Here is a 24,772-nt window from a genome sequence, read left to right on the forward strand (position 1 = left end):
CTGGTGTAAACATAAAGAAACTAGACGGATATAGAAATCAAAAAGAGTGGTTTCTGTGGGGCAGAGGCTGAGAAGACCCAGCAAACGGTGGGGAAGGACTCAAGGTACTTTTCACTGTAGACCACTTTATACTTGCTGGTTTTGAGCCAGATGTAATTTCTATTTAAAAAATAAGTTTAAAAATGTAAATGCTTTTTAAAAATGTGACTGCTTTAAAGGGGTGTTACTCTGAACTTGGCGTTATAAATCAGATTGCTTTATGCTGACACCAGCCTGGGGTCAGCTCAGATTAAGAAGATTGAGTTTCGATTTGTGGAAGAAATGGATGAAGAGGGCACAGGGTGCATTTTGAAGCATAATATATATCCCGAGGGATCAGAGGGTGGAGGTGGGGTACACTGAGGAGAGGATTCAGAATCTAAACGGTGTCACGGGGCACCTAAGCAGAGGGGAGACGTGCCAGGATGGGAAAGGGTTGCAAGAAGGGGAAAGAGGGCAAGGATCAACTCAAGTTTACTAAGCAATTCTGCCTGGGTCCCTTGGAGCTCTGTTGCACTGAAAATCAGCTCAGTGCTGACCTTGCCAGGACCGCAGAGCTAAAAGAGCACTTCATTAGCATTTCAATAGCACGGCGCAGACACCTGGTTATCACCGCTCAAACCTGAAAGCGGGGTGGAAATAAAGATGGAGGACATGGACGAAAACTCTAAGGATTTCCGCTTAACATCAGAACAGTTTACTTGGCATGAAGTCAGAGCCATAAAATGGAGGAGACAGTAGTCAATTTTTTGTCTGAGGCACAGAAGAACTCAGAAAGGGAAATAAGAAGGGGTCTTTTAGATGGTTTCACAAAAATAACCTTTCTGAGTTATGGACCAGTATTAAACAGAAGGTGACAGATGAGGACACAAGTGTTAACAAGGCTGAATCTTTCTAGAAGACAGATGATCATGGGGTCATTCCAAACCTGCATTCTACATGACGGATTAATGGGGGATTTGATGATTAATCTGTTGCTTGACACCGCAAATACTGATCTCAGGAAGATGACATATTGCAAGATGCTTCTACAGAGCCAAAAAAAAGACAAACAACCTTTCTGTCTAGAACCGCTTTAATTAGACCACACTTTTGCAAGTTAAAAAAAAAAAAGCCTAATAGTGGTGTGGTCACTTGCATCCTTTTTCCTTTCTCACAGTAAACAGCAGTTGTAGATTATTTGCTTAAAACAGTAATCATTTCAGGCAGAAGTGAGCTTCTCCATCACTATGCAGGGTTACAAATCTTACCAAGTCATTCAGGGTCAAATTTTAGCATGTGCCATAGCATGTGGTAACATCTCTGATGGAAAATAAAACTAGTTACCCAGAAGGAAAATAACGTATCCATTTGTCTGGCTTATTATTCTAGCTATGTACTACTTTATCAGAAACGTTCAGGAAACTTTATACTGAGAAATAGAAAAAAGCTACAACATAAAAAAGTGTCATTTCACAAGAGTCCTGTTCATTTCTGAGTTGAATATTGAGCTTAGGAGACCTATGATAAATTCGTGGACGTTTAAAATCCCTTGGAAGGTTTCTCAACCTCTGTGCTATTGACATTTAGGACTGGATATTCTTTGTTGTGAGAGGCCGTCCTGTGCACTATAGGATGTTAGGTAGCATCCCTGGCCTTGCAAGTAGTACCCTCCGGCTGTGACAATCAAGTGTCCCCTGGGCATCAACCACTGACTTAAGGGGTCTGCTCACTTTCTGCCTGACTGACTCCTCTGTGGCAGTTGAGGGAACACACCTCAGTCTCATTCAACAGAAATGAAACCAAACAAAGGAAGCAAATGAAATGCTTATCATTAAGCAAACCACCTATCTACCAAATGGATGTATTCTCCCCACCCCCTAAAACCAGCCCCTCCAGGCATTTCCTCACAGAATGCTGACAGAGAACTATGGATTTCAGCCGGCTCAGCCCTCTCACACCAGAGAGGGAAAAATGCCAAAGAAAAGTTACCACCTGCACAGGAGAACCAGCAAGGAAGCATTCCTTGTTATTGGTTTCCCCCCAGAAGCTAAAACACCGTGTGCTGCAGAACAGAACACGAGAAATAGCAAATGAGAAAAGAACTCACTGTTTCCGGAAGCGGCTTTTTGGAATTTCGTCAGGTCAACGTGTGGTGGTCTGCTGGGTTTTGGTGGAGGGGGGCCCAGGGTAAACAGGGGAGGCAGGGGCTTCTGCCTGGGGGTGGCTGGAGTCTTGTCCCCCCTTTCCTTTTCTTGACCTTGGCCCCAAGGCCCTGTGGTTGTCAGCTTAGAAGGTGTTTTAGGAAACTTGGCAGGAGGTGCGCCAGAGGCCGACTCCTCCTGGTTCATTTTGCTCAGGAAGACGTTCTTCGCAGCATCCATCCTCCTCTCTTCTCTTTTCTCCTCAGCATTTCTGGGGAGGCCTGGAGCCCCTCTGCAGGCAGCAGGTTTCAGAACGACTCCAGGAAAAGGAGAACTGGACGTCTCGCCTCCATGCTCTTTACTCTCCGGGTCCTCCCTGGCTGGTTTCAAAGGGCCAGGTTTGGACTTGGCCCCTAGAGCGGCCGGGGGGCCTTTCTGCGCAGCCGCAGTCTTGCTGGGGCCCTCGACTTCCTGGGAGTCATCAGTACCCGAGGCTGGCTTCTGGCCAAAGACGGGTTTGGGGAAGAGGGGCTTGGGGTCCAGGTCTTGTGAGGCCGACGTAAACCTGCCTTTAATCCCAGCCAGCTTTGGGAACACCTGCTCCGGTTCATTTTCCTGGGCTGGAGGATGAGACCCCGGCTTGGGGCCTGGTGGCTTGAAGTCAGGATCTTGGTTTACACTGTGAAGCGAGGGCTTATTCCCAGGAGGCCGGGGAAAGGCCGGTTTGGAATCTTCTTTGGGCAAGTTGGCGGGCTTGAGGCCTACGGGTTTCGGAAAGCCGGCTTTCGCCTCGGGGTCTTTAGCGGCCGAGCCCGCCTGCGGCCCAGACCTTGGGCCCACCCCCGGGGGCTTCATAAACGGGGGTCTGAGCTCCTTGTCGGGCTTGTCCTCCAAGGTCGGCTTCACGCCCAGAGGTGGCTTTGGGGACCCAAACTTCGACACGTTGCTCGGTCCTGCGGGAGAGCTGGCATTTCCCTGGTAGCCGAAGAGGTTCTTTTTGGCTTGGACTCCTGTAGGGGAGTTTTGGCCCGTGACCTTGAAGGGTCGGCTGTTGGCCGAGACCTCCTCCGTGAGGTTGCCCCCGGTGTTGAACCTGGCCATCAGGGACTTCACATCTGCTTTCCCATCCTGCAGGCACAGGGAACAAGAACTCGCTGAGAGCCAGAAGTCTCCCTTGCACAGTTTAAAATACTACACTTTAAAAGGTTTCCTGGTTTGAGGCCTGCGGCGTCGCTGATTGGTTACCGAGAGATTGTAACATTTATCTTCCTCTATGGCAAAATAAGTTGTGACTTTCTCGAAGGGGGAGGGCTATATATATAGAACTTTTTTTTTGGTTTTCTTAGACCGACCTGCCTTTTTTTTTTTTTTTTTTTGGTTTTAAGTCATAAGTTATCTTTTCCCGTTTCCTCTCCCTGTTTCTCTAGCCAGCTTGTTGAATTTACTCTGAGCTTGGTATTTACCTGTTGTGTTTAATTTGAAAAAATAGGAAAGTGACTAACAAATGACTTCCATATTTTACAGCTGAGTCTCTTAAACAGAAACTGCACTTAAAAAGTGAAAGCAAGCTCTTCTGTAAATTTGTGCTGCCTGCTTTATACAGCATGCCCATGCTGGCCACCTCTGTGGCTAGCAAGCCTGTTTCTTGTTCCCAACAACATTTAAGGTCCATCTGTTGGCTAATGGGGAGTGTAGCAGAAAATCCCACTCACTTTTATACGTAAACAATAAAATGAGTTTTTCCACTTATTGATATGTGTTTAGAGCTAATGATTCAACTGGAACCAGACCAGTGGGCACAGCACGCTCACTTTCAGGGGGCACAGATGGGGCACACGGGATAGGTGACATGGAAGCAGCGGGGACTGGCTGGGGACTCTCATTTCCAGCCTCTGGTTTCTCCAGCTTCGTCTCCTGCTACAGAGTCTGCCCTCCTTGTCAAGAATTAGGGTTTTACCTAGTGAAGAGGGTGGCAGTCACCTTTCTCTGTGACTGTAATCCCATTTAATCTGGAAGAATTCATGGTGGGGTTTGCTTTTTCTCTCAAAAGCAAGGAGTTGAATTATTCTAGTTCTTTTAGGAATATTTGAAAATCTGAGTCTTAAAAAAAATCATTGAAGGTACACATATGACCACAATAGTTTCCATTTTTGTGCCTTAACATTCACCTAGAAAATGTTTTCCTACCCTCCACCATCAGCTATCTCTGCCACGCACCCAAGCATATTTCATCTCTTAAGGCTCGACTCAAATACAACATAACCAGATCCTGTTCGTTTGGGAAGATCTGCTCCCTCCTCTCAACTCACGTAGCACACCAGGCACTTCTACGTGCCCTTGTGTTACATCCTTTCATCACTGTAAGAACCACTACTTAGTGTGTAAACTTGATTCTGAACCATGCACGTGATCTACCTTGCCCCATCTTCTTTTGGAGGACAGCATCATTTAACTCCATTTCACAGGAAAGAGAACTGAGGTTGAAACTGCAGGAGGACATCATGGTAAGAGCATGGAAACTTGGATGGAATCCTAGTTGATTAGTGGGGCCTCAGTTGCCTATTCTGTACAATGGGGATAATAGCACGTATCCACCAGAACTGTCGTGTGCATTAGAGATGGAATTTATAACTTGCCTGCCTGGCCCACAGCACGAGCTCAAGAGATGGAAACTATTATTATTAGAAATGTTAAGTAGCATATTCAAGGGCTCGCAGCCAGGAACTGTGAGGACAGGGATGCAGACTCAGGTCTGTCCAGGGCTCCAAAGTCCAGAAACTCCTTCCTCCTTGTATTCCCACAGCACGTGGACCAGGCCCAGGCACCCCGGGTATTCTAATACGTTTGGGAAATTGTGCAGGATGGCACTGAGCTGAACACTGTGAATGGTGATTTTAAAATAAATGATGCCTTCAGTAAGAGTTTCTCTCTGTACCAAACTACAGTGTGTGTGTATCTGCAGGATGAAGGTAAGGACCCTAGGCAGGAAGAGAAAACTGGGTGAAAATAGCATTTTTCAGCATTTTGCTCCTTTAATTTACTACTCTGTATCTGAGTTGCTGAAAATATCTTGTTTTCTACCTTGCCTCACTTGATTATTTTTAAAAACCATTTTAAATTATAGTTAATTTACAATGTTGTGTTAATTTCTGGTGTATAGAATAGTTATTCAGTTATACATATATGTGTATATATATATTCTTATTCATATCCTTTTTCATTACAAGTTATTGTAAGATATTTAATATAGTTCACTGTGCTGTACAGAAGGACTTTGTTGTTTTTCTGTTCTGTACATAGTAGTTTATATCTGCCAATCCCAAACTCCCCTTTTATCCCTCCCGCACCCCCGACCATTTTTTAATCCTCATGATTTTCTCAAATCCTCAAGCAATCCCCAAAAGTACCAGGCGGGAAGACAGCAGAACCAAGGGGAGTTTGGGTGCTGGTGGAGGGAACAGGCGAAGACGGGTCCAGGGTTGTGCCTCCAGGGAGATCATAGCTGCAGAGGACTCCAAAAATTTGCTCCCCACCCGGAAGAGAGTCTATCTCTGGGGAAGAATCTTTTAGTCCTCACTTTATATTTTGTAATTTATATTCCATATCTACGATTTAGTCCAGAATGATAAGAGGCTGCCTAAGAGAGTGGTTAAGAACACAGACTTGGAAGCCAGACTGTCTGGTTTTGAGTCTGACGTAGGGCAAGGTACATAAGCTCCCTGGGCCTCAGTTTGCTCATCTCTATTATGGGAATAATAAAGTCATGTCATAGGGCTGTTGGGAAGATAAAACAAATTAATATCAACGACCCTTTAAAGAATGCCTGGAACCTGAGAAGGTTTCCTATTTTCATAAAGCAAATGAAGCCTTAGAAACCATCTAGTCCACCTCTCACTGCACTGGTGAGAAAACAGAAACCAAAGGAGGCAAGTGACATCTTATTTAGTCACGGCAACTTCACATCTTAAATTTCAGGGGGAAAACCCCATGAAATACAGTAACCCATTGTCAAACTGCACACCCTGGTTTTAGTTTAGAAAATATGGAAGTTGTTGATTTGGAATTAGGATTTAAATCTCAGATGCCAGTCCAAACCCAGGAGACAGTACAGTGTCATGGTTAACAGCACTGGCTCTGAAAGTATTGATTTGGGCTCAAACCTTGACTTTGCTACTTACTTGCTGTGTGATCTTCCAAGTTACTTAACCTCTCTGAGACTCACTTTTCTCATCTATAAAAGGAGAATAATAACAGTACCTATTTCTTACCTGGTTTTGTTTTTAAATTAGGATGAGATGAGTTAATGCATGTAGAGTTCTTAGATCAACAAGTGTATGTAATTACATCTAATGATTGTCTGCCATCATGGTTTTTCTTTTTCTTTTTTCCTAATTCGTTAGTCACATAACATCATTTTCTATAAGTGACCAAATTCTGAAGTTATAATCATTAACATTTTGTCCTAATTTTAAATTAATGTGACTGAAACAAATATACCATTGGATAGCATAGTAGAGTTATTCTGTTTGAATTTGGTTTACCCTCACTCTGAAATTTTTAATGGAGAGTTGAAAGAGGGAAAGAAAGAGCCACAGCTTCCTACACAGGACACACTGAAGAAACAGTAACAGCACCTGGGCTTACTAATATGTCTGGTAAATCAACAGCCCAGACTCTACAGCTGTCTAATCTCTCATACTGACTGCTTAGCTTTATAGTTTTTTGGTTATCACTCTTAATAAGCTTATTAGATTAAAATTTCAACATCCAGAGTTGCCCTTCATCCTCACAATAATAGCTAGATTTCTTCCTTACTGGTAATGATAGAAAGGCAAAAATGACTTAAAATTTTTTGACATTCTCCCATTCCAATTTCAATGTGGATTGAATTACTTATTCCATTTTCTAGGGCTCTTTTTTTGTCCTAGTAAAAGGAGGGTAAGAGTAGTGCATATTATGATGAAGAGAAAAGTAAGCCTGCTCTAAGCCCTGACCCTCCAGACCCTTGTGCCCCAGTTCTAGGGGGATCAAATATCCTGACTTACCAGTACAGTACAAGTTTGTGCCTATTGTTCTGGAATAATTATTATCAATGCTCCCTTTTACTTTCACAATTGACCTGTTTTAAACAATAAACCGCATGGTGAACTTACCCAGTTCCTCTCTAGAGTCAACCGCTGTTATCAGTTTCTTATGTATATTTCTAAGCTGTGCATATACAAATATATATAAATAAACACACACACATCCTTTCTGTTCCCACTTTTTGCACAAATAGAAACCCCTGCTTTGCACCTTGCCTTTTTCTTGAACTGATACTACATTGCTGCTCACCGGCACAGCTGGATATCTCATCAGCAACCACTCGGATTGGATTGCTTGGTGCCGGTGCAATTCTGGTTGTTAAATATTTTCATTATTAGCTCTGTGTTTTCCCCTTGACACTTAATCCATATCAGTGCAAATTATTTGCACAATCTTTTATAAAAATAGACTTAATTTCTTTATTTTTTAGAACAGTTTTTGATTTACAGAAGAATGAGAGGAAGACAGTACCGAGAGTTCTCACATACTTTACATCCAGCTTCTCCTGTTATTAACACCTTACATTAGTTTGCGGGACCTCTTTAACTTTTAATGATTTAAATATTGGGCTTCTGCTTATTCTTCAGAAGAGATATTTCATAATCTAGAAGACCTCAGAATTTTAAGATATTTTAAGTAAAACTATTTCATCTCAAATTGCTTGAAATTTCTTGTCCAAAGTCATTTGAAGGAATTCGCTATTACTTCCATCTGTTAATGTATTTGTAATAGAAAAGGACAAGTTTGGCTTCATATTAGATCTGTTCTTTTGACTTTAACCCTATACTCTGTTTCCTAGGCTTAGTCTTGGTGGTTCTGCACCTTTTACAATAGAATGTTGCCTATAGCCTGAAATATACAGGATAGCCTATTCTCAAGGCTCTCACCTTTAAGGATATTAACTTTTCCATTCATATAAAGATAACAAGTTTTAGAATAGGAAATAACGTTTGTTTTGTTGGAGGTTTACAGGGACACCATGACCTGACCCACGTGGACAGCTGTAAGAACAAAGGATTCCAAGAACAAAGAATTCCTACACCAAGAAGTTTGCAACAATCAAGCATATCCCTTCACTTTTGAGTATTAAAGGAACCTGAATTCTGACTTGGGGAAGATGGTTCTCCAGGACATTAATCTGCCATCTTCTCGGTCTGCCAGCTCTCCGAATAAAGTTATTATTCCTTACTCCAGCACCTTGTCTCCCGGTTTATTGGGCTATCCAGCAGTGAGCAGAATGAGTTTGGATTCAGTAACATATTTACACAGATCTTCCTCCACTTATTATAGGGTTACATCTCGATAAACCCATCATAAGTTGAAAAATATCCTAAGTGGAAAATGCATTTAATACACATCACCTACTGAACATCATAGCTTAGCCTCGCCTACCTTAAGCATGTTCACATCATTTACATTAGCCTACAGTTGGGCAAAATCATCTAACACAAAGCCTATTTTATAACTAAGAGTTGCATATGTCATGTCATTTATAGAACACTGTACCGAAAGAAAAACAGGATGGTTGCAAGGTACAAAATGGCTTTAAGTGTGTGGGCTGTTTACCCTCGTGGTCCAGTGGTTGACTGGGAGCTGTGATTCTGCTGCTGCTGCCGCCGCCCCTAGCACCACGACAGAGTGTCGTCCCCACATCAGTAGCCCGGGGGGAAAAGATCAAAATTCCAAATTCAAAGTATGATTTCTGCTGAATGCATATTGCTTTCACACCATTCATTGTAAGGTTAAAAAAATCCTAAATTCAGCTATCTTAAATCTGTACAATGTTCAGCCCAAACTCCTCCCATACACTGCTCTATAATTACACAGACGTAACTGTAGAAGTGCTCTTGATAGAAATGAATTTCCTCTAGCCCCCAGGTAGTCTTCCCTTCCTCAGAATTATATGCCTTCACCGGTGTAAACTTATCATGCTTTCCATAGGCTCTAAGAAGATAGCTGCGAGCAAAAATGCTTGAACTACATCTTCTGGGCTTTTAGGTAACAACTTGAGTCCAGAAAATCTTTTTTTTTGCTTTTAACCACTTACATAAAGGCAATGAGTCAAGTACATGCTTAAACAAAGGCTGCTGATGGCATTTAGGACAGACGTCAAGAAACTGTACACATCAAGATGTTTTCTTTGGCAGCTAGTTGGTTGACATATTTTCATATGGAAAATTAATAATACCCTATCCCTGTAATTGGTAACTGGATTTTGTTTGGCTTTGGGTTTATTTTTCATAGTGTTCATGCTTTTAAATATATCTTCAATATTAGGTTAACCCAGTGGGTCTCAAATTGGTGCAATTTTGGCAACATCTGGAGACATCTTTGATTGAAACGGCTAACTGAGAAAGTGCTCCAGACAACTGGTGGGGAGAGACCAGGGCTGCTGCTAAACATAGCACGCTGCCCAGAACCACCCTCTGCAGTGAAGATTATCAGTCCAAACGGTGCTGAGGTTCAGAAGCCCTGAGCTAGTCCTCTCGCTCCTGGATTATTGAAAACACCTTACCAGAAAGTCTTCTTTTAAATTTTTTTAGAATAAAATATACTCTAAAACCTACAAATAACCGTAGAGAAACTAAAATAACACAAAAGGCTATCACTGGATTGTTTTTACAATTCCATGTCTTTGAAAGTCTCATCTTTGTAAAGTTTCATTTGTAAAACCCAAAAGAAATAAAACACCCCTGAACTATGGGTAACTAATGGATTTAAAATAACTTTTGAGCCTGATTTTACCTTCTTAAGATGTGTTTGTGTCACTTTTTTAATGGAGGTGCTGGGGATTGAACCCAGGACCTCGTGCATGCTAAGCATGCGCTCTACCACTGAGATATTTCCCTCCCCTGCGTCACTTTTGTAATTAAAACCTGAAGAGAATGAAGCGCTCTTACAGATCTGTTATTCTTCCCTAGATAGAGCCCCTGGAAGAAGAGAAGAAAATGATTTTACTTGATTGCATGTAATGCTTTCAATCATGAAGGAGACAGTAAAAAACAATAATTTACCCACATTGGTCTCTTTTTCTCTCTCTCTCTTTTTCTCTCTCTCTCTTTCTTTCACCATTGGTCAATTTTACCACGAGGAGGTTTTCTTTCTTTTTTTTTTTTTATTGCTATGTTGAGGTAACATGTCATTACTCATAACTTATTTGGTCTGAATTGCTGGTTCTTCTCTTGGAACAAAATTAGTTTCTACCATGGCCACCATTGCCCTGAATAGAACTTCAGGTTGAGCAGCATCAGGAGTAATATGGGGCTGCAAGGAGATGGATGTGTGATGGGAAACTGTCCTGGGAAGCCAGCCCGAGTCCTGCCCAGCACAGGTGGAAGAGGGAAGGAGGCAGGTGAGGGTGGCGTACTGCAGGGGGGAGCCCTTCTGCCAGGGTGATGGCTCGTGTTGCTCAAATTTAGGATCCACTCAGCCAAGGATTGACCAGAAGGTGTAAAAAAAAAAAAAAAAAAAAAAAGACTGAGAATATAGAAAGTTCTTCTGTACCCCAGATATATTTCCCATCCTGGATGTAGAAAGCAGGCTTGTGAAAATTCAGAATAGACTCAAGCAGTTCAAACTTTCATAGAGCAATAGTAGTATTCAGCCTCATTGATTTATACTGCCTAGATTAAAGAAAATAACAGATGTGTTCCTCATGATCAAGCCAAGCCTCCCCAACTTCCCAACACACACACACACACACACACACACACACACACACACACACACACACAGTGATAAGTTGCCTTCAACTTTTCAAGGGACTTGATCTGCGATACCCAGTAAACTGGGAAAAGGGAATTGTTTTCATCAGAAAATAAACTTTCTTAAAACTCCTTATTGTTAGAAATGACATTATAAATCTACCCTAATTGCTTTTGCTTGTCAAGATAGAGTCAATGGAAGTTGGCTGAAAATACAGTACTTGAGACAGCACTTCACAAGGTGGTAGAGAGCAAGTTCCACTATAGACGATGAAACTGCACAAAACTTTTTTCACCCCCTTAACGCTGTCTAAATATTTAGGGACTTAATGAACCATAATTTATGTACTTAATGTGCATACTCTGTTTCCTTAAGGAGATGTAAAAGCAGGGACCTCATTTTATTTTTCTTCTTCAAAAACAGAACCCCTCTGCCGCCAAATAACACTTCTGTAACGCCTGGTACACTTTCTTTCCACAATCACTACTAAACATACTGGCTGAGAGGCTGAATCTACTTGAATTTCTCCATGGTTGATCATAGAACTGAGAGTTGGGGAAAGGATTTCCTTATCTTCTTAAAGAGCGCTGAATCCCAGTCATGAATCTCTTCTTAAGAGCTCTCTAACAGAACGTCTCCTTCATCACAAAAGGGCTGTGATGGATACCAGTTGGCTGAGCCTGTGATGCTGGAGGGAGCACCAGGCCCCTCTTCAACAGGATGTGGGAAGGTGCCTCTCACCACAAATTGAGTTCTCAGGGCAGAAGCCGGCCGCTGCAGACCAGGCAAAGGCATAGGTTGGAGGAGCGGGCAGCGGAAGCAGTGGTAGTGGCCCTGATTGTGACAACCCCTTGCATTTTTGTCAGTGACTTGTGAAGGTGGAGAGGGAACTGCAGACAAGCCCAGCCTCATGTTGCAAGGTACGATGTAGTAAGAAGAAAGCACCTAGCACAAGTGGGGCCTCTCTGGGAGCTGTGGGTGCATGGCTTCTCTCGACACAAGTGAACGTGACCCTCTCCCCGCAGGAGGCTGGCCTGAGCGCCTGGGCAGAAAAACCTCTGCAGATGTCACTGTGTCGCACTGTCCCCTCTTCTGGGATCTCAGGCACCTGCTGCTCTGGGCTCTTTCGGTTCCTACTGTGTTCTCTCTTCCAGGTGAACAAGGCGAGGAAGCAAGGTAGCTGAGCACCTGGGAAGGCTTAGACAGCGAAGGCCCACTCCCCAAGTGCTCCGTCACCTTGAACTCTCCAGGTGAACTGATCAGCTAGACTTTGGTGTACCCTTCGTCTTTAAAGACCAGGCTTGAAAATCACCACCATTCTACGAAATAGAACCTTCAAACCTCTTCCTGGTTATCCTACCAGATAGCTCCTGCACAAGTACACTTTTGACTTTGGCATTGGCCTCTGATGGCTTGACCGTAAATGGATGGAGAAGTTACATATGAGTTTCTATGTGTTTCTGAAATTTGTTCTACTGTAAGTGTTTGACTTCTTGATGCTAAGGAAGTGGGGATAGGATGTAGAAAGCACAGAAAAACAAACAGTCCTGAACAAAAACATACGCTTTTGTTACTCTATTTTATAGAGCTTTTACAGCAAATTTAGCTTATATTTGCTGAGGATGTATTTCACTTGGCCTGCATCAGCTAAATATACCAAGTCAGGGTTCTCTGAGGAACTTACATTGTGTCTAATGAACCTGTAGATAATTGAAGTGTTTTCACAGATATCTTCCTGATGCTTATTTAGCTCTCAGGATAATACTTAATGTACACACCATAATACAGTGTAAGCCCTTTCATTTTTCTTGTGCCTCTAATGCTGTCACCTCAAAGAGATCTTATTTTCATCTACTATTTCTTAGGGTTATTCTATTTTCATATAAAAATAGTTTAAACCAGCCAAAGAAAAAGTCATTTTGCTAAAAACATGTGGAATTTGCAATAAAACATCCTTGAAGGCTGAGAAAGCTACTCCTTGACATCAAAATAAAATAGGAAAAAAAAAAATGAAATAGGAGGTTCTGCTCTCTTTTTCCCCTAAACCTCCCTCTCAACGCACGTAAACACACACTGACACCGAGCCTGGTTCCTCTCTGCCCTTGACGAGAAGTTAGAAACTGAAAGTGTATGGTCTACAGGAGCGGGTGGGGGTGAGGAGATAGGCCATCTGTGGGGTTTTCTAGAAACTTCTTTCCCAGCATATGAAAAGTTCTGTGTGAGAAGAACCTCTTAGAAGAGGAAGATTGCAACAAGCCCAGCAAGACATGGGGTGGCCACTAGTCAGAGCAGGATCCAGAGTGTGATTTGAGGAAAGTAGAAACTAGACGTTAGAAATGGAGGGTCCTGGAAGATTCCACACACACAGATGGGTGGTATTTGAAACCCCACTCTACAAAATATGACTGTGGAATCCTCCTCCTCAACCCAGTCCTAGTCATTGCCTCTCCTTTGGAACTTTGAAGAAAATGTGTTCAGTATTTCACAATCCGGATGAAAGCATACAATCATCTCACACTTCTTACCTCACATTTTCTCTCCTATAAGTCATAGCAAGAAGACTCTGCCATGAAATAAGCAATTTCTCTCCCTTTGACTTCGTGGGGCTCTTCACTGTCGGCTGCACCTTTTCTCATTAAAACTGTGATGTTCTCAATTTCAGGCTTTCCCTGGCGTATATCCTGCTCTTAACACCTTGCCACCCTCCTTCCCCAGGTGCCCTCCTCTTCCCAAGGAGCTGGGTGGCTTCAGCTGCCCTGGGTTTTCACTCGCCCACTCATTCGTGCATCCCTTCCTGCTCTCCTGAGGGTGCTGCTGATTCCTTGTTTATGTGCCGGTTCTAGTACGTGGCCCTTTGCCCCTGCCTGGCTTACAGTCTGTGCTTTACTAAGATCACTTATTCCAGGATACAAGTGATCACAATAGTGTCCTAGGTACACCCATACATTTGGCCAAAAAAATTCTGGAGTTTGGAATTTTACACCAACTACTGATTCTATTTTTAGAATTGATAATCCCATTTAAAGACAAAATTTCACATACACTATCTCTTTTGATCCTCCCAAAGCTTGGTTAAGTGTCACTATTACAGAAAGGTAAACTGAGTTCAAGCACGTGGTAGAAAGGCTGTCTAAACCCCGGTTTTCTGATTCCAAGTCCTGTGTTTGCCCCAATACACCACAGAGTCATGACTTTCTTTCTTGCTTTCTTTCCTTCTTTCTCTCTCTCTCTCTCCCTCTCTCTCTCTCTCCCCTTTTCTTTCTTCCTTCTTTCTTTCTTTCTTTCTTTCTTTCTTTCTTTCTTTCTTTCTTTCTTTCTTTCTTTCTTTCTTTCTTTCTTTCTTTCTTTCTTTCTTTTATAGTTAGTACTTTGAGTTTAAGTTCTCAGCTCACATACAAAACTTTTAAAGTTTCCTATTCTCATCCAAAAAATTTCCTACCAAACCCTAGTAATTTACTGTCTGTCCGAGAATCCCTAATCATTGCAGGTGATGTGTTAACATTTATTCTACTCATAGTTGCTGAGATGAGCAAGGAGCCAGGACAAGACATAGTGGGTGTAGGACTCTGGCCAGAACATCCTGATTGACTTTGCAGCATTGCAGGCAATCTGGAAAGGGGAACAAACAACTAAGACAGGTAAACAATTCTGCTTGCTTTTTTTTGATGGTGCTCTAATTGTGTCTTGGTCTGGGGGTGGCGTGTTTCAGTAGATATTAGGTCTCTTTCCTGCAAAGAGCTGCCCCCTAGAGTCATCTGATTGTCAGTTCAGGGACCTGGAGCATCATTCTGGTTCCTCCATTGACCCCCTCCCAGGGATGGCGTTGATTGTTCACCTGGGTGCAGCTTAAAATTTATTACCAGAGGAAACAGTCCCATTTACCATCACATCAAAAAGAATAAAATACCTGGGAATGAACCTACCTAAGGAAGCAAAAGACCTGTACTCTGAAAACTATAAGACACTGATGAAAGAAACTGAAGATGACACAAACAGATGGAAAGATACACTGTGTTCTTGGATTGGAAGAATCAATATTGTTAAAATGACCATACTACAGAAGGCGATCTACAGATTCAATGTGATCCCTATCAAATTACCATTGTCATTTTCCACAGAACTAGAAGAAAAAAAATTTCAAATTTACATGGAAACACAAAAGACTCCAAATAGCCAAAACAATCTTGAGAAAGAAGAACAGAGCTAGAGGACTCATGCTCCCTGGCTTCAGACTATACTGCAAAGCTACAGTCATCAAAACAGTACAGTACTTGCATAAAAACAGACACATAGATCAATGGAACAGGATAGAAAGCCCAGAAATAAACCGACGCATTTTTGATCAATTAATTTACAACAAAGGAGGGAAGAATATAAAATGTATAAAAGACAGCCTCTTTTAGTAAGTGGTGGTTGGAAAACTGGACAGCGATCATGAAGAATGAGATTAGAACATTCTCTAACATCGTATACAAAAATAAACTCAAAATGGATTAAAGACCTAAATGTAAGACCAGATACTCTAAAACTCCTAGAGAAAAACATTGGCAGAACACTTTTTGACATAAATTGCAGCAATATTTTTTTGAACCAGCCCCTAGAGTAATAGAAATAAAAGCAAAAATAATTAAACTGATATCACTTGGAATCTAAAAAAAATGACACAAATCTTATTTACAAACCAAAAATAGGCTCATGGACATAGAAAATGAACTATGGTTACCAAAGGGGAAAGGGCAGGGGAGGGATAAATTAGGAGTTTGAGATTAACAGATACACACTACTGTGTATAAACTAGATAAACAACAAGGATCTACTGTACAGCACAGGGAAATATATTCAATTTCTTGTAATAACATACAATGGAAAATAATCTGAAAAAAGTATGTATATGTATAACTGAATGGCTTTGCTGTACACCTGAAACTAACATTGCAGATCAACTATACTTCAATAAAAAACAAGTTTGAAAAAAAGATGCAGAAGAAGAGAAGACAAGAGAAGAGGAGAAGGCCAGTGAAGGTAGAGGCAGAGCTTGGAGTGATTCAGCCACAAGCCAAAGAATGCTGGGAGCTACCAGAAGCTGGAAGGGGCAAACACTGGATTCTCCTCAAGAGCTTTTGGAGGGAGCATGGCCTTGTTGACACCTTGGTTTCAGAAGTCTGGCCTCCGGAACTGTGAGAGAATAAATTTCTGGTGTTCTAAGCCACCTAGTTGTGATCATTTGTTATGGGAACCATGAGAATTTAACACGCACTCACAAAGGTCCAGAATGCCTTTGTGCTTGTTTCTGTAAGTGTCCAAGCACCCGCATGGATGAAGTTTAGGATGAAAGGCAGAAAGTCTTGTTTCATGATTACCTTTTATGGGCCACCATTTGTTACCACCCCAGAGTAAGGCATCCCTGCTGGGTTGGAATGACAGGGTGGGAGTTAGTCACATGCAGCATGTAAGCTTTGGTGGCATTTAAGCCGCTCTTGGGACCATGGGCAGGTACTAGTCTAACCAACACTGGTGGCACAGACTTGGAAATACTATGAAGTATATATTGAATTTATACAGCTCAGTGGTTTTGCTGGTTTTCTGTTCACGTTGGGAGGCTGGTTAGCAGAGATAAGCACACACACACACACACACACACACACACACACATACTAAGCAAATGAACAAAAACACAAGTCCCGAATTCTCCAAATGTATCAGAGAAACCCCAGATCAGCTTTTGATGAGCGAATATTCTTCAACTTCTAGGACTTCCTATTGGATTCTCATTCCTGCCCAAACACATACTTGGTCTATTTCTAGTGGTTGGTACAGAGACAATTCTAATCTCCACTTCTCACAGACAGCAACTATAGAAATAAATGCTTGGGACATGCTTGATCCTGGGCTTTGGTAAAAAGAAAGGTCAAAATGGGCATTCAAGGTGGGCCAATTTTAATGGGACAGCTTACCTTAGATTCACAATGTTTGAGAAAGAAAAAAAAAAAACCTTAAATGTCAGCAAATTCAAGCTCTTCATTTTACAGAGAGGAAACAGGACAAGGGATCTGTCCAAAGTCACAGAGCTACTTAGCGGCAGAACCAAAATCTTGGTCTCCTACTGGCTTATCCACTGGGCTTTCCACTGTCCTGTGCTGCCTGACCTGTGGGATAGCAGCTCCGATCACATCTTCCCCTGAAAAAGCGGTCACAACCATAGATAATGCTGTGGATTGCCTTCCGTGCTAGGTGCTCATAACACACCATGAAGAAGTTACTGTTCTCCCCATTTTACAGATAAAGAAACCAAGGCATGGGGCAGATAAAGAACAGATAAAGAAACTAAGGCATGGGGCAGGTCAGTAATTCACCTAAGGCCCACAGATGGTGACTGGCAGAGCCCCCATTCAAACTCAGATCTTGATTTTGGAACCATAGTCTTATCCACAATCTCTGGGACCACAGCCTTAACCTTGCCAGTGAGCCACAGTCCTCTCCCACATTCTTGTTCTTAGAAATGCTCACTCAGAGAAAGCCTCTGCTAATGCCTCAGACAAATGAAGGATTTTGTCTACTCCCTCTAACTGTCTCTCTCTTGCTAACATGGGGTTCCAATAATGGAAAGAAAACATGGTTTTGGAGGCACAGCAAGGCTAGAAAAAGCTTCAAAGCAGTCACTTGCACTTAGTCTTTGCACCACTAGGTGGCAATGTGACTGCTCAATGAGGCAGCCCAACTTTCAAAAGTGAATTTCCCCAGAAACCAGCTTTATTGAGCTCCAGCGTCCAGGAAAGGGGCCTCTGGATTCCCGCAGGAGCTGGGAAGCATTTGAAACCCACTGGGAGTTAGATAAATGGATGGAAATGACAAGCAGGCAGCATGGATGGGAACTTTGAAAATAATTTCCCAAGAGAAATGGAGTCCTTCCCAGCCATTTCTGTTTGGAACAGAAGGCCAGCTTCTCCAGGGTGTCCCTTGTATACATCGCAGTTCCTTTGATATTTATGACCACCTTCAATGGAGCAGTTTTAAAGATGTGGCTTCACTGGAAAAACAAACTTGTCCTCCTCCCTCTCATTTATCATTAATTTCTTGAGACATTAGAATATTTGAAGTTTGTGCCTCACCCTGTATGTGCACGTGTTTCGAGCAACATAAAATCTCCCCTGACAGTCTCACAACATGGATAGAAAAGCACAGCCAAGATTTTGCCTTGTGATCATAAACCCATCTATTTGTCTACACAGAATAACCTCTAATGCCAAAATATTTCAAATGCAAATATTTATGATTTATTATTATATATTAGTACACAATAAGTGTGTATAATTTTATATTCACAACAGCTCTATGAATTAAGTACTATTATATAAGTGTCCTCATTTTTTTAGAGAAAGAAACTGAGGCACAGAGAGGTTAACTGGCTGGCCCAAAGTCACACAGCTGGTAGGAGGCAGAGTAAAAGGCCCACTTTCTTCTTTTAATTACCTCTTTGTAAGTTTAGTTCAAAGGGGGAGTGGGGGAAAGGCCTTGTGACTTCTTCACAAGAGGCAGCAATTCACACAAGAGGGCAGAAGGCTCCAACCCCATTTTAGAGTTACTGGTCGCCCTGAAAGATTTCCTCAGATGACCTGTGGACTTTTGTCATCATTTGTCCCAGTTTGCCAGGCTTCCTTCTGAGAAGGCAGGGTTGATGACAGTGTAGCCCCCTTGCCCTAGTCTGTGTACACATGTCACACGGATCTCCACCTCCTGCCAGATCTTAGGCTGTGGGGAAAGTGGAATTTGCTCCTCTTCCTCCAAAGGGTGAGCCTGTCAGGAGCCAAGGTGAAATCAATCGCCCCTGCACGGTTAGGAGTGTGATTCTGGTTCTGTTGCAAGGCTTCCTTTGATACCAGGAGCACCAGAGGCTGGAACAGGTTTGTGTGAGAAGACCTGTCCAGTTATGAAACAGCAAGTGACAGACACACTTTTATCTGCTCACGGCCCTTCTGGCTGCAGTGAGGCTGAGTTGCAGTGTCTGATCTCCACCGCTCTGCCCTTTGCCAACAGAACACGCCTTTCTGTCCATGATTCCAGGGAGCACAGTCTGTGCTGCCAGGATTTGGAGGTGGTCCCTTTTCCTCCTGTAAAAAATTGCCCGTTTATTGGCAAGGGGCAGCCTGGGCCGAGCTGTTACCTGACTCATGCAGAATGACGTGGGAGGATGCCGAGCGGGTCTTCCTGGGGCTGGGGGCTGGGCCCCTCCTCACTGTTGGCTGTTGTGTCTGCTCGGCCTGCAGAATCCAAGCACTCTGGCACTTTCTGAGCCCTGGCAGGAAGACGTCCGGGGGAACGGTTGAGTGATCCACCCTCCCCCTCCTCCCCCCCCCCCGACCCCACCCCACCAGGCTGACTTTGACAGAAAAGTTCTATTATGCCCTCAGGATATTGAGTAAGAAGGAGGAGAGAGGGGAACTCAGAAGTGTCTATTCAGCCTGAATACTTCTGCTGACATTCCCACCAAGCACATGATCTTTAAAAGAACAAAACCACCATGGCTGTCAAGAACCTGGGAGACCTTTGGTTCTGTAATCCGCCTGCACACCTGGGGTTGTCGGCCAGCAGCGGAGGTCAAGGATGGGGGTGCTGTCACTAGGGAGGTCCACTCCAACATGTGGAGAATTTGGGACCCCATCGCATCTGTGGTTGGGAGGTGAAGTGGGCTGCTGGACTGAACTCAAGGGGGTGCAGTGGGTGGAAAGCCCATGGAGTCACTCTTGTCTGTGCTTGGTTAGACTTTTCTTCAAACCCTGGAGAAAATGGAGTATTCAAATGACAATCCAGGTTAAGAGACTACCATTGGGACGAGATGGGATTTTAAGAAGTCGTAGCTGTTAAATGACCCTCCCCTATCTTCTTTCTACTCATTCATTCATTCATTAGTCATACACATTAAGCACCTAAAGTGTGGGCCAAGCACTGTGCTGGACTAGAAAGGTGAATTCCTCTGAGTTGTTTATAATCTTGTAGGGGTTATGCCAGAGATGGTCACCTCCCTCCTTACATAATTGTCCCTTCTTCCATACTCAGGGTTGACAAACTTTGACCCATGTGCCCAATCTGGCCTATGGTCTGTTTTGCAGCACCTCAAGCTAAGGATGGGTTTCAAGTTCTTTAAAGAGTTGTAAGGAAAACAAAGAAGATGATGAAGAATAACAATAACAATACATGACAAAGACTGTTTGTGTCCTAAAATATTTACCATTTGGCCCTTTGCAGAAGAAGCTTGGAATGCCCGTTCTGTAGTAAGAGGGTTCTTGCTTTTTAGACAGGCACATGACTACACTGAACAGGACATTTTCTAGTCCCTCTTGCCACTAGTTGTGACCATATGACTGAGTTTTGGCCAGTGGACTCAAGGCCGAAGAGCTTTATAGACTTCTGGGTAGTGCTTTAAGCTGGGGCCAGCCAGCCTCTGTCCCTGCTGTGAGGGCGGAGCTTTTCTGTTCTTTGATGACCAAGGCTTGGTAATACCTTAGTGATGGCAGAGCCAGAGTTAGAAGGAGGCTGGGCCCTGGCACCAGGAAGCAGCTTTACCATCCTTTACTGGTATGGTTATGAGGGAGAGAGAGAGGAGAAAAATGTCAATTTTTTAAAAGTCAGTCTTACGTTTCTTCTGCCCCCACCAAACTCCCTCTGATTCCAAAAACAAAAGAAAATCTGCCAAGACCCAGAATGTGCCCCGTCTTCATGCGATATACCTCCTCTCTTTTTTTTTCACCTGCATAACTCCTACTCATGCCTCAAAGCCCCGTGTAGATTTATCACCAACTTCCGATCTCGGTCCCCGAAGACTGGAGAAGGCATCCTTCCTTTGGCTTCTGTGCTACCTTTCAATTGTTGGAGACGAGTCTGTCTCTCCCTCTAGACCTTTAGCTCTTTAAGGGTGGGACTGCAGCTTTTTTCATGCATTTATCCCAGGGGAAGATGAGTCTAGCAATTTACACCTCTGAGGGGTAAAAATCAATTTTGCCTTCCAAAAAGAGGGGAGAAGAAATATTTTACTGAAAAAATGAAACGTTTTATTAGATTTGGGTGGTAGCTGGGCTTACTGGTAGTGTCTGAAAAGCTTTGAAGATTTCATAAAAACAAATAAAAAGCCACGAGGCCAGTCTAGTGACATGATACTGTGCTCCTGAAATAAATGGAAGGGTAGACACTTGTGACCCTTACCCACATCTACCTTATCTGGGGCTGATCTTATCATGATGTAATAATACACACGAAATTGTTTTCTATTTTTATAAAGTCTTTCCTCATAAAGGAAAATATGTGCAACGATCTATTATTATCTGATAACAATAACATAGTAATGATGATAAAAATCCCATTTGGTTCTCCCCGTGTCCTCTATGTTATTTAGCTTATAATCAATAGATGTAAGAGCAAGAGCACTGTTTTTGGTATAATAAACCTCTTTTACTTGGATATATGTAGCCTGGCTACATGTATTTTCTGGACTCTGGATATATGTGACCAATTTTCTGAACCAGCAGTTTAACATAAGACTTTTAAGACACCACATAGCAGTAGCAGTTTCCCCCTTCGTTTAACGGAAAGAATACAAAATATGAGGTGCGTATTTGTCTTCACATGTCATTCCTTTGATATGGTGTTAACAGAAGGTGAAGTTGGAAAGAATTACTTGCATTTTTTTTAAAGCAATAATGTAATATGGGGTTAGAATTTGAATATCTACTTTTCATTATTTTTGCAGCTACTCCCTAAAGCTTTTCATAAAGTACAAGGAAACCTGAACCACAAAATAAAATAAAATCATTCAAAGGTTTCTTACATCAAATGTTAGATCTTACATTACACCGGCTACAGAAGCATGGCTCACACCTCAGTGCTTCTGGATGTTTTATGAAATGTTTAGGGTTTGTCCCTCCCCCAGCAAGGGCAATTCTAGGCAAATGATGAAGGTCTCAATGAATAGCTCATTCTTTGTGGACTTGAATACAAGGCTTTTTCTTCCCCATCCTGAGCAATTCTATTGCATAACACAAGGAAATAAAGCACCATAAAAGGAAAATTAGTGAGTGGAGGGGGGTGCTTATGGGATGAGGATCGAAGAAGTCAGCTCATTACTACCCAAATCAATACCCATTTAGAAGGACGTCAGAGTTTGTGTCTCTCTAGTCCAGACAAATTCTTCTACTGTCCCTGTCTCGTCCCATCCTCACCTGTACCCCAAGTTGGGAGCCTTTTACTTCAGCTTTGTCTGGTTGATATAATGACTATTTACAGCATTGGCCTGTTTATACTTATGGCTTGTGAACGTGCTTGCTTTTCTGTTTCTAAAGTAAAGTATGATCCATATTATTGTTCTTACACTTTACAATTATAATATGCATTTCCCGTCAATTTAAAAATGATAAAGTTCATATTCTGGTTCTTAAAGGAGTAAGTGCCACAAAGCCAATGGCCAATCCAGCCCTTTATCCAGGAGACATGACCTGGTCCTGGTGGCTCCGCCATCCCTGCTGTGCCACACAGAGCCTCCAGTGACTTATTCAGAAAACAAATCATGAATGTGTTCGGGAATGAAAATAATTTGGCCTAGAGCTAGGCCTTAGCACTATCCTGACGGCTTCCTTTCCCAGGAGGATCTGGGTGTAGTGTGAAGACGATGCGGCGGGCTTCAACCTTCTGCCCTTGCAGCACAGGAGTGCCGTGGACGGGAGCCCAAGCATCGCACTGCTCCAGACTAAGGAGCAGGACATGAAGCACAAATGAGTCCACGCCCTTCCGAAAGCTCTCCTTCGCCCTACTGACATCCACTTGGTGTCAGGACTTCTGTCTCTAAGCCAACAATGTCCGATGACCACAGGCTCTCAGAGATGCGTATTCCTAGAAGGAGTTCACTGCCTGCTGTCAGAAACCACCCTGTGTCCAGACACCCTGGTGATCAGGATGAGGATGGATCACATAGGAGAGAAGCCAAGAAAGAGGTTGTGCTTCTTTTCTTTGACTTTAAGAGCTACTTCCCTTCCTTCCCCTCAAAACTCTTGCACATGAATTAGAGAAACATTACAACCTGCAAGATTCAGGACAGGCTCCAGGCTCTTTCTCCCTCTGACACCAACTTTCTTCTCTAACCTACCTTTTGTTGCTTCTTAGGAAAGCAGAAATTTAGCTGATCAACATTAAAGATTTTTGCAACTCTCAATTTCTTGGGTTCTAAAAATGCATTCAAAAGAGGCAAAGGTACAAGTGACTTGAACAACTTCTGAGGGTTCTGCCCCGTGGGGTTCTATCAGTGGGCAGAACCTTTGGAAAGAGACCAGCAACCTTTGAGTAGTGAACATGCAAGACCTGAACCTACGTCCTCACTTCTCACTCTGGAATCTCTCCTTTCCTGAGTTCTGTCACACGGAAGCGTGGTCACTCAAGATTTTTCATTGCATATAGCTAGCAATAAAATATATTTGAGCATGTGTGCCTGATATCTGGGTAATTATTGGTGAATCTTGTCTAACTATCTAGATGCACACACATATATATTACTTTGGGAATATACTTTATGCATTATGATTTATAATATAAACAAAAATAGAAAAGATGAGATTTGTTAAAAACATTTTTAACAATTTCTCTTGATGCTCAATAAACTGTCTTGAAGCCTCCTTTGGAGGGCCCTCCACTGTGGAGACCACTAGAGAAAAGAGTGGAGAGAGGAAATCATAGCACTGGTGGAAGGCAAAGGGCACAGGAACACAAACAAAACCAGTGTTCCCTACTGGTTGGTTCCACCCATTCAAATGGGTTTATCAGCTCCTTTCTTTAGCAGGTGAATCCAGCCAAGCCCTCTGTTGGAGCCAAAGCCTGACTCCTCACCACATTCTGCCCCAGCTGCATCGCTTCTCCTGGGTCTTTCCTGGGTCTGAGGCTCTTGGTTCTGCTCTCCTGACCAGGTAACCACCAAAGGGACATTATCACCTGAATGTCCAACAGGCACCATAGTCACCCAAACACACAAGACTGAAGCATGAGTCCAGGATCAGTTTTAGTCTCTCTCCTCTGACTCCCAAGTTCACATCTCCACCACACGTCCTGGTGCTCCTGTCCCAAGTGTCTCCTGAATCCCGCTGTCCCCCGTTCCACTGCCTTCATCACTTCCTGCCTCAGTAGCTGCAGTGGCCTCTTACAGAGCTGCTCTGCCTCTAAGTGCTCTCTTCTCAGGCCTGTCAAGCATGCCCTTCCTCTGATCAACTGGATCATGGTGGCTTAAAGCACTTCAGTGGCTCTCCAACCCTTCAGAAAAAAATATACATGGAAACTCCTTAACTTGGTGTGCGGGGCTTTCCTTCGTCAGACCTTGCCACACCTCCAGGTGCACACAGCGTAATTTCTGTGTCTCTCACTTCCATACTTTTCCCTTTCCTCTTCATCTGGTTAACCCCGCCTTCACCTTCAGCCTCCAGAGTTCACCTCCCCAACCAACGCCTTCTCTGACCTTCCCTCTGGGCTTCCAGAGTACTTACTGCCTCCCGTGGTAACGTTTCCTGTCTTGGTTCTGTTAGCTAGTTAGGCAGGTGGGGGCCCCGGGCAGACAGGTGGAGGAGAGGGAGGATGGGCCGGAAGATGGCGGCATGCCTGCTTCCAGCATAAGGACTTTACTTCTACATGAGTGCTGGCAAGAAACCGGTGAGACCCCGCCAGCCACAACTGTGTGGTAGCAGAAAGGACTTAATGGGACATGACCCAGTGTTCACTGTATTATAATTAACACTGCAGTTTAGTTCCCCCTGCTCCCCCACGTTGGGTTTTTCTGTGTACACCCTGGGTAAGGA

The 24,772-nt window shown here is 43.1% G+C and overlaps 1 protein-coding gene across 6 annotated transcripts in view; it reads right to left on the reverse strand.

Moving 5' to 3' along the window:
• Positions 1 to 24,772, reverse strand: part of FYB1 (FYN binding protein 1) — a 143,044-nt gene that overhangs the window by 82,015 nt on the left and 36,257 nt on the right. For 3 of the 6 annotated variants that reach the window (XM_014559677.2, XM_032471327.1, XM_014559675.2), the window contains exon 2: positions 2,129 to 3,290. In XM_014559677.2, the coding sequence (XP_014415163.1) occupies positions 2,129 to 3,263 (1,135 nt within the window). In that variant the 5' untranslated portion in view covers positions 3,264 to 3,290. Of the gene's footprint in view, positions 1 to 2,128; positions 3,291 to 19,113; positions 19,295 to 19,521; positions 19,716 to 24,772 lie in introns of those variants that run through there. The other 3 variants (XM_032471336.1, XM_032471347.1, XM_006185152.3) reach the window with 3 other exon arrangements.

The sequence above is a fragment of the Camelus ferus genome, chromosome 3 (genome assembly GCF_009834535.1).
Source record: "Camelus ferus isolate YT-003-E chromosome 3, BCGSAC_Cfer_1.0, whole genome shotgun sequence".
NCBI classification, from domain to species: domain Eukaryota; kingdom Metazoa; phylum Chordata; class Mammalia; order Artiodactyla; family Camelidae; genus Camelus; species Camelus ferus.